The 13,987-nt window shown below is 37.9% G+C and overlaps 1 protein-coding gene across 1 annotated transcript in view; it reads right to left on the bottom strand.

The window, feature by feature from the left end:
* plcg1 (phospholipase C gamma 1) overlaps window positions 1–13,987 on the bottom strand; it is a 40,847-nt gene that overhangs the window by 17,653 nt on the left and 9,207 nt on the right. Inside the window, exons 3-15 of the mRNA XM_005801691.2 lie at window positions 8,981–9,130; window positions 8,743–8,836; window positions 8,614–8,661; window positions 5,767–5,851; window positions 5,546–5,629; window positions 4,866–4,888; window positions 4,707–4,779; window positions 4,511–4,612; window positions 2,069–2,187; window positions 1,491–1,576; window positions 1,227–1,347; window positions 846–1,014; window positions 231–353 (exon numbers count right to left, since the gene is read on the bottom strand). Of these exons, the coding sequence (XP_005801748.1) occupies window positions 231–353; window positions 846–1,014; window positions 1,227–1,347; window positions 1,491–1,576; window positions 2,069–2,187; window positions 4,511–4,612; window positions 4,707–4,779; window positions 4,866–4,888; window positions 5,546–5,629; window positions 5,767–5,851; window positions 8,614–8,661; window positions 8,743–8,836; window positions 8,981–9,130 (1,277 nt within the window). The remainder of the gene's footprint in view (window positions 1–230; window positions 354–845; window positions 1,015–1,226; window positions 1,348–1,490; window positions 1,577–2,068; window positions 2,188–4,510; window positions 4,613–4,706; window positions 4,780–4,865; window positions 4,889–5,545; window positions 5,630–5,766; window positions 5,852–8,613; window positions 8,662–8,742; window positions 8,837–8,980; window positions 9,131–13,987) is intronic.

Genomic DNA, 13,987 nt, shown 5'->3' with positions numbered 1-13,987 from the left:
CTGTAAAAAGAAGGAGATAAAAGATGCAATAAAATGAAAAAATGTATAAAACTTTCAAAACCAACACATAAGAAAAACTGCAGCACTTTGTCTCTTTTTTACAGCTACAACATTGAGAACGACTGGAAGACTTGGGGATATGAGCTGCAACTTTCCAGTCCCCCATCTGTTTCTGAACAGCCTTTCATGTGGCATCAGCTCTGCAGTTTCCAGGCAGTGAGAATGCTTACATGGTTAATGGGATCTTCCAGGTAAAGGATGCCGTTTTTGATGGAGTTGCTGATATCATTCTCAGAATAAGGCGTGGCTGTCGGAACCTCCTCGTAGGCGCTGCCCTCTGCCAGCTTCTTATGCTGAGGCACAAAGAAAACGAAGGACATTCAGGAGCAGCAACATTTTAACCTGCGTAGAAATGTTATTCCTAAAAGACTAAGAGTGTTATGTTAGAGCAACACAATATCTGAATATAGAAAAGATGTGACATAAATAAATGGTCAGATAAGTAACTTAAAAAAATAATTGACACACTAATTCTCTGAGCACAGCACTTGAAGAACCAGGAAGAACCATATTATATTTATATTAGAGTAACACCTGGATCCACCCTGTCTGATAAACTATGATTATAAATAGGATAAGGTTTCTTTTCTTGATTAAAAAAATAACTTATTTTGTTGTTAAATGTTAAATTTATTTGGATGGAATGAGCGTGTTTGCTAAAAACAAAGATCCTTTCCCGCCCTCCAAACCTGAGGAAGGACGAAGCTAAGATCCAGAATTCTTGCAAAAAGATATAAAAAAAAATAATATTCAAAACCCTTAATTGATTTTTTTTAAGGCCCAACCTTAATGAGAATCTTCTTTTTGAGCTGGTTGGGTGAAGGCAGGCCGTCTGCAGCCATATCTACTGCTTTGGTCAGCAGCATGTCTCCAAACACTTTCTTGAACTGGGTGGCCATATTCCTTTGCTGAACAATGCTACAGTGATCCTCAATGGACAGTATGATAGGATACCTGAGGGAGATGTACAGATAAAACCAAAATAGGTTGAACATTTCCTAAAATATCTGTTACTGCAGACAGACATATTGATAAAGGATGACACATCTACATTCTTTCCACTTGTGCAATCTTCTGATCTCAGTCCTTTCTTAGTGTTTTGTTTTCTTATCGAGAACGAAAGTCATGAAGGAGAAACACAAGCTGGTGAAGACAGGAAGACTCACTCGGATGTGACAAAAGCGTGGTCTTTGATGGTGTTCAGAACATCGTTGAACTTGATTTTCGTCGTGAGGGTGTGTCCGTGATAAATAACCGGCATCGAGTCAGGACCATCCCAGCAATCCACTGAAAGCAAACAGACGACTTTATTCTTAGTAAGGAAAACATGACGTATTTGCATGCACCCAAGAAACTGTCACGGTTCAGCTAAAAGGTTGAAAGTAATCTTAAAGTTATGACGACAGAGCAGATCATGTGTGCTTACGTACATTCGATGCAGCGACATCCCATTCTCAGACACCGAGCGTACGCCTCCAAGGACGACTCGCTGGCAAACTGGTCTCCCGTCAGGTAGCTAAAAATAACCAAGCAAGAAAAACTAATGTACACAAAGCAAGTTCATACATTAACAGTCAACCAGAAAGAACAGACACACAGTGTATTTGTTTATGTATTAAACAAACAAAAAAAGCACAGCAAAATTATAAGTCCTGTTTCTCTTTTGTCAACAGAAGTTCTTGTTTCATATCCATTCAAACAGACTCAAAGGAACATGGGAAATTTTCACTTCACCCCTTCAGAAAGTATTGTTTCACTTCCAGGACAAAAGGTTATCATCAGAAGTGCCTTTCTCACACTTTTCAATGCCTGGAAAAATACTTCTTCTTACTGAATACCAGCATGAATATTATTCTGGGACATAACGAGGAAATAATACGCTTTTATCTGATACAAGAAGTCAGTGTAAAAGGCTTGTTTGGGGAAGAGGATGCCAGGCTTCAGCATTCCCAGGACCCGACTACAATTGACAGAAGAAAACGTTCTTCATCGGGGCAGCTTTTCTTACGTGTTGTGTGAAGAGGAGATCCAGTAGTGGGACAAGGGGTTGTTCATGTTTTCAGCACACACCATGTCCAGGGAGGAATCCCAGATGGTGTTCTCTTTGGAGAAAAGGTATGTGAGGAACTGCAGAGAGGAGAAAAGAGCAAAAGTTTGTGAATGAAATTATTTCAGAAATCTTGGCTTGGTTTATCCACAGTTAGCCCAGTTCAAAAAGTGAAAATTCTGTATTGAACACGGAGATAAATCTTAAACAAAATTACACTGCAAAACCAATAACAGATTATATTTAATTTTTAAATGTCAGGTGACTGAAGAGTATGTGCATGTACATTACAGTAGATTATGTAATGCTGTAAGGCCTGATTTTGCATAAATTACTGCATTAATGCAGATGTTAAGGTAGCTCAGGAATCTTAAATAGCCACCATTAGCCATTAGCCACACCCAACAATGTAAACAATGTAAACATTGTTGGGTGTGGTGTCTCTCCTTTTCATTTTGACAAGAACATCGGACAATAGATAACCTTAAGATCAGGCAGGTTTTTCCTGTCTGAACTACATGGTGATTAAACCAGGTATTGGTACCTTTGACAGTATGAGAAGGCATCAAGTTCAAATGGAAAATTAAACCAGCTTCTCCATAAAGCTTGTCAGGAGAGACATAAAGTGGTCTAAAATGTCCTGATAGATGCACTGACATCCAACTTCATAAAATACGGTGGAGCAACATCAACAGATGACGTGTCCCCAAAATTACCACCAGCTGTGTAAACGTCACACTGGACGTCATGAACCAGGTTGTAAGCTGCAGTCTACGCCCTTTTTTAAATGCTTTTACTTCAGTTCTCTCCAGGAAGCAGTTATTCCTTCTGCTGTGACACCTTTTCCACCACATTTATTTCCATCTGCCCAACTTCCTAATAAGAAGCTTGCATTCAGCACTAAAACACATAAATAAAATAATCAGAAACAGAGGGATAGACAAGAATGTTTTGCAGTGACTTAAAATGAACAAACAAAAAAAATGCTAACAACACTAAAGTTCATCTTGTTCATTATGTCCAGGGTGCTTTAAGAATAATTACAGATTGTTTAAAATGTAACTACGGTAATGCTATTTCAACTTTTAGTCATTATGTGAAAACGCAACAAGAAGTTGTTGGACTTTGTTTTTGCCGTAAAGAAAAGGATAGTTAAGACCTGTTTCACTGTTATACATATCCCTGATAATCTCTGGCTTAAAATCTAAAATCCTTTGGGTGGTCCACCCTGGAATGAACAGGATCACCTCCTGTGTCAGCGGATTGGTTTAAGATCTTTGAATGTCTGTGGCACCAATCATCTGCTATTAGTGACAATGTGCCGTCCCATGTGGATGTTTATTTATCACTGTGGTTTCTCGGTTCTGTTTTTTTTTTCTCTCTTTCTGAAGGTGTAGTAGCAGACTTCTAGGGTATTTTCTTGTTTTCTCTTTAGCCTTCTTTTTTTTCTCTGGTCTTGTCTCATTTCCTCTTAAACTCTTTATCCCACCTCTCTCCCTTTTTTCCCTTATTTACAGTCTCTGTCTACTACATTTGAAGTGCTTTATAAAAATCAAGTGTAGAATTCTATTGAAAGTGGCAACGCTCCACTGACAACTATCCTAGAACTAGAACCACATTGTTCAACAGGAAACACTAAAAATATTTTAAAAACAGGAACAGAAAAAACAAGGTGATTATACCACTAATTTAGCACTGGTACTGTTTCGGATGGGGTCCTGGTTGAAACTGCAATACTGGACAAAGTCAATCCTGGAAACAATTATTCTACAGACTGTAAATGCGTTTAAAAAAATATTCAGACGGTAGTGCAGGTTCAACTGTTTCTGTACAGGAAGAAGTTTCTTGAGTCAAACCCAAGTTGAGACCTTTCTGTGTGGAATATGCGGTTTCAGTGCTACTTTGTTTCTGCAGTGGTTTTTAGATGATTTACCCCAACTTTCATTACAAGTCAGTGGTGACACGTGAGATATAATGCAGCATCTTGCAAACTAACAAAGTAAAATTACTTTAGTGAACTCAAGTGAGTTTCTGGTCCAGCTGAAGACTGTATTTCTGCTTGTTAGGAGAAGGTATTGTCTAACTTTTGCCAGCATCTCCTGCAGACTGGTTCTCACCAGCTCCCTTTCCTTTTAAGTCATTACATTATTGGTGACCACAAAAGCATCCTTCGCATTCTGCAGAACTGTCATGAAGCCTTTTGGTAAATAGCCTTTTCTGACTGCGTAGGAGATGGTATTTTAGGCCAAGATCATTGGTATCCATACATATCAGTGTCTGAATAATCTCCCACCCACAGCTGTAGCACAGAGAAGGGCATTGGAAAACTTTCCTTCTGAAAACATCTGACATGTTTCCATTAACGAGTGAAACCCTTAGAACAGAAGAGGGTAATTTATTTACCTCCTCTGGATGGAAATATGGATCCTCCACTTCCCTTAGGGGGTCTTTCAGGTAGCTAAACATAAACTCCTGAACCTTGTTGTTGTCCGAGGCCCACAGTTCCTTAAATGCCCAAACAATACATAAAAAATAGAGTCAAATTAGAGAGCACAAACCAAAACAAATTTAGTGACATGTTAAATAGCTGAGGAATTACCTTCTGGCATTCTACAAGGAAGCTCTGGAAATCCTCCAGGGTGATCCTTTCATCAACTACGTTACCCGTGAACCTGTTTGAGAAGGAAGCAGGACATTAACAACTGACATTCAAAAAAAGATAGACTGTTCACATCGGAGTCTCGTTTTTAGGACCTACCTTTGCATAAAAGGGATCTCCACCTGAAAAGAGGTTTAAAAAAAAAAAGAAAAAGAAAACAAAACATTTTAGTTAATTTCTATCACAGTGCTGTACTAATGCTGTGTGCAGTCCTGCTTATAGAATAGAATTCAACTTTATTGTCATTGCACTGTCACAAGTACAATAAACGAGATGTAGTTTGCATCTATCCAGAAGTGCTCTACGAGATATAAATATTTATTCGCAGATGTACAAGACTATGTATGTATGGACTATAAGGGGTTATAGCAAGAGATATACTGTAGATATTGTGTATAAATATAAATATGGGAGCTATATGCACAGATTATACAGATTATACAGAATATACAAGAATGTTAGGGAATGGATTATAGATAAATAATGGCAGATAACATTTACAGGTTGTATGTGTGTGTGTGAAGAAAAATGTAGACAGACACAGACTTCCAGTAGGTTGGGTGAAGCCACTGGGGTCGTCCATTTAATGTGACCAGAGTCTGTCTGCTTGCTCATCTGTGTGTCATAATGGCCTCCACTAGAGGGGTTTGGTGGGTTTCAGCCGATGCATATTGATCTTGCAGCCATTTGAGAACACACAGATGGGGGATGAAGTGGGCCTCAGCAGGGGATCGCAGGAGGGGAAGAGTGATGGGAGCACATAAAATGTCTGCACTTACATTTTTCTGTGCATCGAACATGAGGTTTCGATAAAGCTGGGCAAACTGGCTGAAGGTCACGTCTCCATTCCTGGTTTCAGAGTCCTTACAAAGCAAGAGGAGATGGATGAATGTGTAAGGAAGAACCTTCACGATAAAAATCATAAATCTTATGGTGGAACAGGAAGTGGGCAGGGAGAGAGAATGGAAAGGTGGTCTGTGATAAGACAGAGAGAGGTTACCGGAAGTTTGTCTTTGATGAACCTCATGTTTGGCACCTTGTAGTTGACCTGGCTCAGCATGTTCTTCAGATCCTTATAGGATATCCTACGCACACACACAGGCACGTTTTGTGAAAACAAAAATCATTAAACACTAAAACGCATGAGCACGTAAAATCCATCCAAGCCTGGACACCGTCCTATCAGATTTATTTTTCTACTGCTTCGTTTCTACTACAGAGCCTGGAATTGTTGGCAGGCGATGAGAATAGCCTTAAAAAATAACAAAGACAGGGATGTTACAGACAAACATCTCTGCACATCTCCTTCGTGCTCTGCAGTCTGTTTCCTGCTGCAGGAAGAGGGACTAGTGTTTGGCTCTTAGGTCAGTTCCTTCACTACACCTCAACTGAGTGCTGACAAAACACCCAGCATCCAGATGGAACCAGTTCACTTTACTCTTGATTATTAAACAGCCACTGGAAGAAGGAAAGTTACTTGCTGCTGATCTAAAAAGGGCATTTCACAAAGCAAACTAAAAGAAAATATCTTGCTCTCTATAGCAGTGGCGACCAAACTGTTTTTTTTATTTATTTGCCAAAACCATAAAGTTGAAAGTGCCGAGCGATATAAAAATTAAAGAAGAATTTTTTAACAAATTATGATGAACCTGTTGAATGTTTGCAGTCAGACTTAAAAACTTAAATTCAAAAAGTGAAAGTGAAAAGTACAGCATACAAATTCACTATACAGAGATAAACACTTTAAGGCTTTATTCCTTATAATTTTGACTATAGAAATTTAGAACATTGTGTAAAAGTTGCCCATTCAGTGACTCTAATCAGTTTATCAACTACAAGCACTGTATAGGTTTTCTGAGCCTGTCTCAGTCTGGGTCAGTAGGACACAGTCTTGGGGAAAACTGCTGACTGGCCAAAAAAAAAAATACTGGACTGTTGCTCAGTGGCCAAAAGTCCTCATTTCAAAAGAAAGCAAGATTTTCGTTTTCAAATCAACATTAGAGTTCTTTTGTAAAAAGTGCAACTGACAATTTTTGAGAAATACCTACATCATGTGTTGTCATACATTGTAAAACTTTACAAAGAGAGGATAGTTACATTTTCTTTGATGGGATGTTAATATTTGTGAAAACATTAAAAAAGCACACAGTTTTCAATTTAATGGTAACAAAAAGAGATCTAAATATAATTTGTACTCTTAGTGTAATTCTGTTGTGGAACTCCGAAGCAATAATTCCATAAAAAAAATTTAAAACTGCTAAAACTTGCATTTATTATTGTATCTTTTTTTGAAAACACTTGATTCTTTATCATTTTTAGAAAAAGTATGTGAGAGCCATTTTGGAATGAGCCTGTGCCACAGAGAATCCTGGTGCTGTTGTCAAGAGGAAGATAAGGGACATGAGATCCACTGCTTCCATGCCACAGACTTTGTGATCTGTGAGCCATAATCATCAAAATTACAACACAGACACAGGCTTAAAATATCCCACTCTATGTGCAGATGGAATATATGCGCAGAATAAATTAAAAATATTTAGTTGTGCTTAGGCCTGTCGCGATAAACAATAAATCAATTAATCGCACGATAATTGAAAATTATCCACCTCATTTTAATTTATCGGCTTTATTGTTTCTTCCTGCCTTTTTATCTTTCTATTGATGACACTGGATGAAAAGAGGCTCAACTCCGGTGCTCTCCACTGACCCCTCCCTTCCTCATTTCCTTAGCGTAATGCCGAGCTCACACTACGCAATTTTGGAATTGTCGACCGACCGTTGGCCCATTTTCAAAACCTGAGAGACCACACACTAGCCGACAGCAATCATAGGTATAACGGGTTCAATCATGCCGTGTGGTGTCCAACAATGGGCATAAAATAATGGCTACGAGTCCAGTTAACTAATTTTAAAACCAGGCATTAATCAATATTTTACTACAATCTATGTGCAACGCATGTGGGCTAGTGTCAGTGTAAAGTCCAGACTGAATGAAAATCATTATAACCTATTTATGTCACGTTAACGATGAACAGCTGAAAAGTTACCGGGTTTATCAACAGCGGTAGCAATTTCGCTCCAACCCCTCTCCTTGCCATTTCTGTGGATATTCTTTGCACAAAATGTTGAATAAACATTAGTGTTGTTTCCACATATCATCTCCAATGTCCGCTGGACTCTGGGTTGCGCCGTGTCAGCTCCGTGCTTTCCCCTCAGAAAGCACAAAGGGGAATCCGTGCTTTCTGATTGGCTACCTGTCACATTCAATAAACTGAGTTCTCGCTCCCAGTAAATCCCACACGCTGCAGTGATAAAGTTGCCAAGACAATCCAACATGTTGAATAAGCCTGATTTAGATTGGAGCGGCCACGACGTTCTACCGACTGAACCCAATCAGTCGGAACACACTGCGAGATAATCGGTTGCGATTATAGCAAATCCAATCTTAAACGTTGGACATTGTAAGATTGTCGTAAGGAAAAAAAATATGTAGTGTGAACTATTGCATCAGGTAGTCGGATGTGCCCATCTTCTCTATCTAAATCTAATGATTATTGAAGGGCAATATAGTATACAAACTTCATAATCTGTACTCTTGGTTGAATGTAGTTTTTATTTCCACTTTGGTTTTACGTTGTTTACCAGGTCCAGTGTTAAATGTTCTTTTGAAAATAAAGTGTATTTATTTTTGGCAGGATATTTCTTGCATTATTATGTCATTACCATTGCATCAGTTTAAAATGGTCTTCAAACAATATTATTGTTTATCGCAATAATTTGCGAGACAATTAATCGCCCAGCAAAATTTGTTATCGTGACAGGCCTAGTTGTGCTGTCTAGAACTTACCTGTCCTCTCTGTTGCGATCAGCAGCATAGAACTGCTTGCGTAACCACCTGAAAGATGAGAATGAATAGACTTAACATTTTTAATAAAAAACAAATTTGGATGATAATGACGTGTTTGCTTTAGCATACCTTTCTATTTGTAATGGTGTTGGTGATTTCAATGTGTCGTCCCTGAGCCACTTTAACCCCTTCACCCACATGGACATCTCCTCATCAGATGTTGCTGAGGAAAGCAGTTAGTAAGAAACAAGAGTCATAAATATGAAGGCACTACATATAAAAAGCAGTCATAATTGAAAGAAAATGTCCCTTTTTCCACCAACTGAGGTTTGCTACAATGACAGATGAAGAATGTTTGTGCGCATACCTGCCAAGCTGAGGGATTTAAGGCGAAACTCCGTGCCATAGAGAATAACGAAGCAGAAGTTGTCAAGCCGTACTGCTGAGTCCTCAACATAGCGCTCAAAGTCCCGGGACTTCTGACCAGGACGGATCTCTTTGATCTCTCGAATGTCAACTGTAGGACCAGACACACAGAAAACAGTGAGCAAAACAAAAAAAAGTCGCCATTTCTTTTCAGGACCATTTCCAAAGACGATGGAAAACTAGGCACAGGGCCATTCACTGGAATCCAGATACACCCAAGCTTTTAAAAACTGATAAAAACACTTTTTGCCATACCATTTCCTTAATTACATGCACTTAGTACTCTACTTACTGCTGGGCTATTAAGTAAACATCCCCTTCATGAACTTTGCATTCCTTCATCACATGCCCACATGATTTCTGCCACTGAACCTGCACTTCGAAGCCCAGAACACAAGACTAAAGAACGCACAGATGAGCCTGTGAACTTCATGAAGTCATTATATGGTAAATATATTTTATAAATGGTATTGTTTGAGAATATTGCATGAATGCATAAGAATTAAAAAAATATCTATATTTATTTTCTCATGGAATGTTTACAATTTGTAATATTTCCACAAATTCCCAACCAAAATTCCCATGAAAAGTTTCTGGAAATTTTCCACCCCTTGATGTCCTTTCAGGGAATAATGCAGCATCGCCTCTGCTAATCTGATGTAATGTACTGCCAGACGGCTGCCTGTAGGAACATCATTACACTTTGACTCTCTTAAGAAAACCTATATTTGTGTTTGGGAACATTTCCAAATAGGAAAAAACACAGTCAGTCAGGGTGGAAAGTAAAAGGGTGAGTCCCATCCACTGTTTAGCAGCCGACTGCAGGGTAGCTGCTGGAGCAGACAGCCCGACTAGTTAATCAGTTAATAGCGTTTTATGCTTCAGGTGTCCCTTAAAGAGCAAAATGTCAACAACTAGAGATGCAGCAATATAATTTTTTTTGCCTATATCAATATCCAATATTAATATTGCTGTTATGGCCAACATTTAACAATGTCTTTTATATTACATCTAAATTTCATAAAAGTAAAAAAACGACCACACCACTGCCATTGCTTCTCTGCTTCAGTTAAAAATCCCACAACCCTGCACTGCATCACTGTCATAATGAGCAAACAAACACCACATAGTGACTTCACTTCCTTCTCCCTCCCGAAACAGAAACGGTAACAAGTTGGAAATAAACACTTGATATTGATTTCAGTACGGTTTTAGTTATGGGACCAACATAGATATAAAGAACAAAACAAAACAAAACAAAAAAAAGACTGACATCGTGTTAATGTTGATATTTTTGGCATCCCTATCAAAAACTTCTCATATTTTGTGCAATAAGCAGCTGAAAACTTCTACTAATATAAGCAAGTCTGCATCATATTTATTATCTTATCATTCTACGTTTCAGTATAAAAAAACATTTTATGGTTAAGAAGAGCATCATAATATAACCATTGTTAAATTATTTTAGGGACAGATGTTTTTGCAAGCAGGAATTATTGGTAATTTTTGGTTTAAATAAAATAATGTGGATTATTTTTGACTGGATGTAAATCTTGTGTTGTAAAAATACAATTCCTACTCCAGGTTATTATAGTCAGAAACTCATAGTCAGACATTTGCCTAACGGGGACAAAGAAAAAAAAAAACATTGGTAAAGTTTAATAAGAAACAACCTTTTCCATTCTGGGCCTGTAAATGACAACATTTTCTAAGACATATGGTAATTCTGTGGTAATGTTAAATACCTACTGAAATAGCTTCAAGTTTCCTAAGAATTTTTTTTCTTTTTTTCATTTAAATCTTATGTATAATAATTTTAAAAATAACAGTTGAGCTAACAGAGTAACACGTTTTATGCTGCCGCTAATCACATGAAGCAGAGGTTGAGAACATCAGCCAAAACCACAATTGATTCACTTTACGTGCCATACAGTACAAAGATAACGATCAACACGAATGAGACAAATATGAAGCTTACAACCAATAAATTCACTTCAAATTGCATATTGCATCATAGACACTTCTATATACAATCCGTATTCTAACAGGAAACTGAGCCAACTATGCCGCAAAGAGACGCAGCAAATAGATTCTGTCCTCTTTAAGGTGTGTCTTGGTGTGATTATCAAGTAGTCTGGAACTTTCCAAGAGTAAAGGCTTGAAGAAACTCGTTGGGTCCCTGTCTGTACTACTTTAGTAGCTTTTGAAAACCCAAAACTCTCCTGCTAAAAACACACATTTCTTTCAGCTCCTGCTCCTCTTCCTGCCCCCGTACCACACATCCTGTGCTTTTGTCGCCTACACACCACATCTGTGCTTGTGCATAGGTGACAGTGTGCATGCTCTTTTGTCGGGTAGTTTAAACTAGGTCTTCTTGTAGCTTGCCAGTCATACCTCACATCTCAGTTTACTTCACCCACTACACAGCCAGCAGACATCCGTTGACTGCAGGGGAGCTGGAGTTGCTGTTAGTCATTTTGAGTCAAAATATTTGGAGGCTTGTGTCAGGAAGTAAAGGAGATAGCCAGAGGTGTGACCTAACCCGGGGAGTTGAGAGAAGGTATTCCTGCAACACACCCTCTTCAAGTTCCTTCTCCCATATCGGCCAAATTCCAGTTCCACAACAAAGTTCTCGTATTTGTTTCTTTTAACTAAGAATGCTCATGAACAAGTAACTAATATAGCTTCAGGTTTTTATTTAAGTATTTAATCGTAAGACTACTGCCGTATTATTTGGCAGTAGTCTTACGATTAAGACTACTTAATCGTAAGACTACTGCCTTACGATCAAATAATACGACTACTGCCGTATTATTTGTTTAAGTGGATCCTTCAAGAAACACTGTAGCTCACAATATGACACTACGCAATCCACATTAGTTAGTTTATTGGCTTAAGTTAAACTGGAGACTCCTCTTTTCTCAACAGCTGCCCACAACAACATAAGTCAACCTTCTCCAGAACACTTAAACTGGATCGATTCAGCGCCAGAGCTGAGCTCGTTTTCCAATGGGGAAAAAGACGAAATTGGCAGCATTTTTATTGGAGCTCATTCAGAAGTCCTTTATGCTTGCGTGCTTATGTTCCACTAATTTGTTGATACAGATCTCATAAAAAACACTGAAATGAGTGTCAAGAGTGTAAAAAACCCAAAAAAGTGCGTCACTTAGAAAAGAAACGAGGTCTGAACTGAGTGCATTTGCCCTTCTTTTGCAGGAGGGCTGGAAAAAGCAGGTCACGGCGACAACAAACTTTCCACACATGAATGCAGGTTACTCACTGCGTTTCTACAGATCAGCTACACAGAACCTAATGAATGACTTACTACTTAAAAAGAAAACAGGACATATTTTATGATTTTTTAACTGTTTGCTCTTACTTTCATTTACATGTTTAAAGTCTTGAAATAGTTAAGGGAATAACAAGGGGCAGAAACTTGTGACAGAATGGCACTGTAGCTCTGCTATTCTCAGCAAAGTAAAACAAGAGTTTTTTTAAAAGGCAAATTTGAGCTAAATGCAGCAGAAAATCCTGATAAATAAACTTTAGGGTAGTAAACACCTGTTGCTATGGTGTAAGACTGTCAGATTATTGAAAATATGATCGTTGTGAGAAAACACAAATAAGGTGTGAGTAAACGGCTGCAATTGAAATAACACTACACATTCACCTGGCTTCACTGAAACCACTTTCTGGTCTCTGAGCGGATCGTAACGGTGCAATAGGACACGACACACAGATTCATCACATATTTCTGTTAGAATAAAGTGCAAAAGTACTCTGAACGCACTACCATGCTGTACGCCATCACTCCGTATATTTTTGCACAGCTCGCTGCATAATATGAGAAATGACGCTGGAATAATCAATCAGACTAATCATGATTAATTAATTATTGAAATAATTGCTAACTAATTTTGTAACTGATTAATTGTTAAGTAGAGCATACAGACTCAAAAAAGGCCAGAGCAGCAATTATGATAAAACTGTAAAAAAAAAAAAAAAATGTAAAAAAAAATTATACATTTTGCATTAAGGATACAAAAACATTTTGTCTGTTAATGTGTCCAAATCGGATTTCCTCAAGTGGTGTTTAAAGTTTCAGTTTAAACTGGTTCAAATACTGTATTTTATCCCATATTAAGCACCTTTTGCCATCCAATTAATAATCGATTAATCCAAAAAAGTATGAACAGATTATCTCTGTTTATGATATCACTGTTTATGATAAGTCGAGGAGAAGTGGTTTTTTTGGCTGCAGATGCATCCTTTGCTACAAATGATGAAGTGTATACTAAGGGAATACCACATTTCTGGCAATAACATGTTTATGGGAATGAATTTTTTTTTTATTTTGCAAGTTTCACGAAGTTCGAACTGAAAAGGGGAAGCAAGCATTCAGTGTGATGGCTCCTACAGCCTGGAATCGGCTCCAGTCTGAATTCAAGATGTCAGAACTGATTTCATAGGATTTATTTCGAGCGATTCTTAAAAACAGGCAACAAAATTCTATAAAACAGTGTCACTGCTTTTAAATTGTTTTCTATTGTTTTACACTTGTGCATATGTATTAATTAGTTTTATTTCGTAACCAGGTTGCTGTGTATCGCAGACTTCTGCCCAGATCCCTCTTGAAAATGAGATCTAGATCTCAATGGGGTTTACCTGGTTAAATAAAAAAAAATTTTAAAAAGTATTTGTATACATTCATGTATTTCTAATTTTGTATATGCCATTTTTAAAATCTGATTAATTGTCAGAATACTTGATAGAATAATCGGTTACTAAAATAACTTTTGGTAGAAGTCCTAAATAGAACTCCATGCAATGGCAACATTGCTGGAAAATATTGTGATAAATACTTTTTTTTTTTTTTTTTGCTCAACTCGAGTCCTCTCAGCACTCAGTGTAACAATCGGGACCTTGGACAATAATCTCTGACGTGCAG

This window comes from Xiphophorus maculatus, chromosome 1 (assembly GCF_002775205.1).
Source record: "Xiphophorus maculatus strain JP 163 A chromosome 1, X_maculatus-5.0-male, whole genome shotgun sequence".
In the NCBI taxonomy this organism is placed as follows: Eukaryota; Metazoa; Chordata; class Actinopteri; order Cyprinodontiformes; family Poeciliidae; genus Xiphophorus; species Xiphophorus maculatus.
This window is presented reverse-complemented; position numbering and strand designations above follow the sequence as displayed.